Source organism: Empidonax traillii, unplaced genomic scaffold, assembly GCF_003031625.1.
Source record: "Empidonax traillii isolate 1590-97213 ecotype Southwest subspecies unplaced genomic scaffold, ASM303162v1 scaffold20:size5563877, whole genome shotgun sequence".
Taxonomy (NCBI): Eukaryota; Metazoa; Chordata; class Aves; order Passeriformes; family Tyrannidae; genus Empidonax; species Empidonax traillii.
The window spans coordinates 2,188,534-2,191,623 of NW_020955213.1; the positions used below are offsets into that span (position 1 = coordinate 2,188,534).

General features: G+C 53.8%; 1 protein-coding gene across 1 annotated transcript; it reads left to right on the forward strand.

The window, feature by feature from the left end:
• The first annotated feature begins 482 nt into the window (after positions 1 to 482).
• On the forward strand, positions 483 to 2,100 carry C1GALT1C1 (C1GALT1 specific chaperone 1). The gene is made up of 2 exons (XM_027898293.1): positions 483 to 525; positions 922 to 2,100. Exon 2 carries the CDS (start codon positions 927 to 929, stop codon positions 1,881 to 1,883), a length of 957 nt encoding a protein of 318 aa, XP_027754094.1. The 5' UTR covers positions 483 to 525; positions 922 to 926; the 3' UTR covers positions 1,884 to 2,100.
• The last annotated feature ends 990 nt before the right edge of the window (positions 2,101 to 3,090 follow it).

Consider the following 3,090-nt stretch of genomic DNA (forward strand, 5'->3'; position numbering starts at 1 on the left):
GGGTCCCTCCCCGGAGGCACCAGCTCGGGCTGTTTCTGTGTTACCGTGCCGTGAATAAACTGCATTATGGAACGAGACATCTGAGACTCTGCTGTGGGAAACCTAGGGCCGAGCCGGCGAGGAAACCCGGCCTGACTGTGCGAGTGGGGTGTGCGGGGGGGGCCAGGCGGGGGAGCCCCGGGTCACCGGGGCCGCCTCTGTGAGGGGGCTTCGGTCCCGGCAGTGCCAGAATTCGGCGTTGGGAGCGCGGCTCCGGGAGCGCCGCGGGGACACTCGAACTGGCAAGTTCCTTTCACAACCTCGCCGGCCCGGCAGGGTCGGGGCTCCTTCCCCGGGGGACACCGGGGACGCCCTGAGGGGGAGGCGCCTGAGGGGGGGGCGGGCGGGGCTGCGCGAGGGCTCCGCGAGGGCCCCGCGGTGCCCCCCGCTCGCCGCCAGGCGGCGCCCCCGTGCGGCGCGCGCTGGTCCCGTAGCGGCCGCGCGGCGCTTCCGGCGGCGCAGGAAGGGGCGGTGCGCGCGGCCCCGGTGAGGGCGGCGGGGGCGGCCCCGGGAGCGGCGGGACCGCGGGGGGCTCGGGGGGCTCCGGGAGCGGGGCGGGCGGGCTCAGGACTCCGGGAGAGCTCCCCGGGAGAGCGTGGGCCGCGATGTGGCCGCGGCGGGGTCGGGACCGCGCCATCGCGGCGGCTGAGGGGGGGCCGCGGCACAAAGCTCCCCCCCGCGGGGTCTGTGGCACTGTTAGGGGTACCCAGAGCCGCGACAAGGAGCCTCTTTATTGCCACCCGTTCCACCGGCCCCGTGCTGGTGCGGGAGGTCAGGGAACTGCTGCTTGGCTTGGAAACTGGAGAATGAATTAGAACCGTACGGGCTAGTGCCCTGGTGCACTTGATTCCTGTAAGGTCTCACGGTGCGTCTCTTTCCTAGGAAAAATGACTTCTGAAAGCAGCTCCTTCGTGAAGGGCATGGTGCTTGGAGGAGCCTTCTGCATGTTGGTTACACTGCTGGGACACATCAAGGTGGGGCACGGGACCAAAGCGCGAGACCACGAGCACCATCACATCCAGGCTCCCGACAAAGAGGATGTCTTAAACCTTTCTGAGGGTGAACGTATGGAGCTTAGTAAAAGTATCCGTGTTTACTGTATCATCCTTGTCAAACCGAAAGATCTGGGGCACTGGGCTGCAGCAAAGGAGACCTGGAGCAAGCACTGCGACAAGGCAGAGTTCTACAGCTCTGAAAATGTCAAAGTGTTCGACTCTGTGGCCCTCAACACAAAAGACATGTGGGTGATGATGAGAAAAGCTTACAAGATGACGTATGAACGTTACAAGGACGAATTCAGCTGGTTCTTCCTTGCGTATCCAACAACATTTGCTATTATTGAAAATCTCAAGTACTTCTTACTGAGAAAAGACCCCTCCCAGCCTTTTTACATCGGCCACGCTGTGAAATCTGGTGACCTCGAATACGTGGATGGCGAGGGAGGAATCGTGCTAAGCATCGAGTCACTGAGACGACTCTCCAGTGTTCTTGAAGACCCCAACAAGTGTCCGGAGCAGGGAGGTATGATTTGGAAGCTCGCCGAGGACAAGCAGCTGGCGATCTGCCTGAAGTACACAGGGGTGTTCGCCGAGAACGCGGAGGATTCGGAAGGCAAGGACGTCTTCAACACTAAATCCGTGGGCACCCTCATCAAGGAGGCCATGGGAACCCACCCGCAGCAGGTGGTGGACGGCTGCTGCTCCGACATGGCCATCACCTTCAGCGGGCTGAGCCCCAACCACATGCACGTGATGATGTACGGGGTGTACAGGCTGAGGCCCTACGGACACACTTACAGTGATGCCCTCGTGTTCTTGCCCCCGGAGGGCTCGGACAATGACTGAGGTGCCGCCAGGGCAGGGGTGCAGTCGGCTCATCTCGTTGGTACTGACGCGTGCTGGTGCTGCTGTACAGGTTGTTTTTGCACACTGAGGTTTGGTAAAAGCTCTTGATTTCAAAAGTGGAAGGAGAAATTTTTTTCTAACTCTTTTATACGGAAAAAAAACTTCTGGCTTTTGACAGAGCCGGAGTGAAATGATAAAAAGATATTGTTAATGTTTATAATGAAAGGGAATTGAATTTATAGGGGGGGGTTTGTACATGTAAATATTTACTAATGAAAATTCAAATGAAGTTTAGTCTACTCTTACAAATATATTTTTGCAAGACTTCGATTCTCTCAGTTCTTCCAGGCATTTCTAGAATGTCTTTATATCTTTCTAAGATGTACCAATAAAACTGACTACAGATTCAGTCTCAAAGACTAACTTTAAGACATTTCTTTTACTCTCAACTACACAATACCTTGAGCTACATTGTTTTATGCAGCTGTTGCTGCTTTATGCTCAGCCTCCTAACCCAGTGAGGAATTATCAGGAAGCAAAGTGGCAAGAAATCCTTTAGGAAGTTGCAGCATAATCATATCAAGTGCCCTTTGGACTGCTGTTTCTAAGCAGACAAAAGAAAGAGATAACTGTATTTGAGTAAGTATTAATATGGTCAGGGAGCCTGTTTGCACAAGAGTAATTGCTCATTTAAAATTTCACTCCACCTTTAAGTGTATTAGAATACAGATTTGGTGGTGTTCCCACTCCTGTGAGTGGTACTAATAGTGTTTAGAAGGAAGAAGATGGTTAATTGTCAGTAAAAATGTAGTTTGGATACATTTATAGAGGCTTTTAACACCAGGAGGCAGAAAGATCAGCACGAGCTTGCACTCCCACCCTTGGAACTTTATGCAACGCAGGTAACACAACAAAGCAACCTGCAGATCTCCCCCATAATGGGGTTGAGGGGGACTGTGGTGGGGTTTGAGTTTGTTGTTACAGATTTGGGGGGTCGTTTTCAGGTTGGGTCTTTTGGGTTTGTTTGGGTTTTTTTGTTTTTGTTTGTTTGTTTGGGGTTTTTTGTTTGTTTTTACAAATGAGGCTCAAGTCACTGGGTCACACTCCCTTCCCCTCACAGCGCCTCCAAATAAACAGCACTTCAGTATTTACTCCATTTAGAGTTCACTGACCTGACATGGGTGTTCCAAGACTTAAGGAAGGTACT

Excerpts from the sequence above, each read along its gene's own strand:
- C1GALT1C1 (XM_027898293.1), top strand. The coding sequence starts at position 927 with ATGACTTCTGAAAGCAGCTCCTTCGTGAAGGGCATGGTGCTTGGAGGA.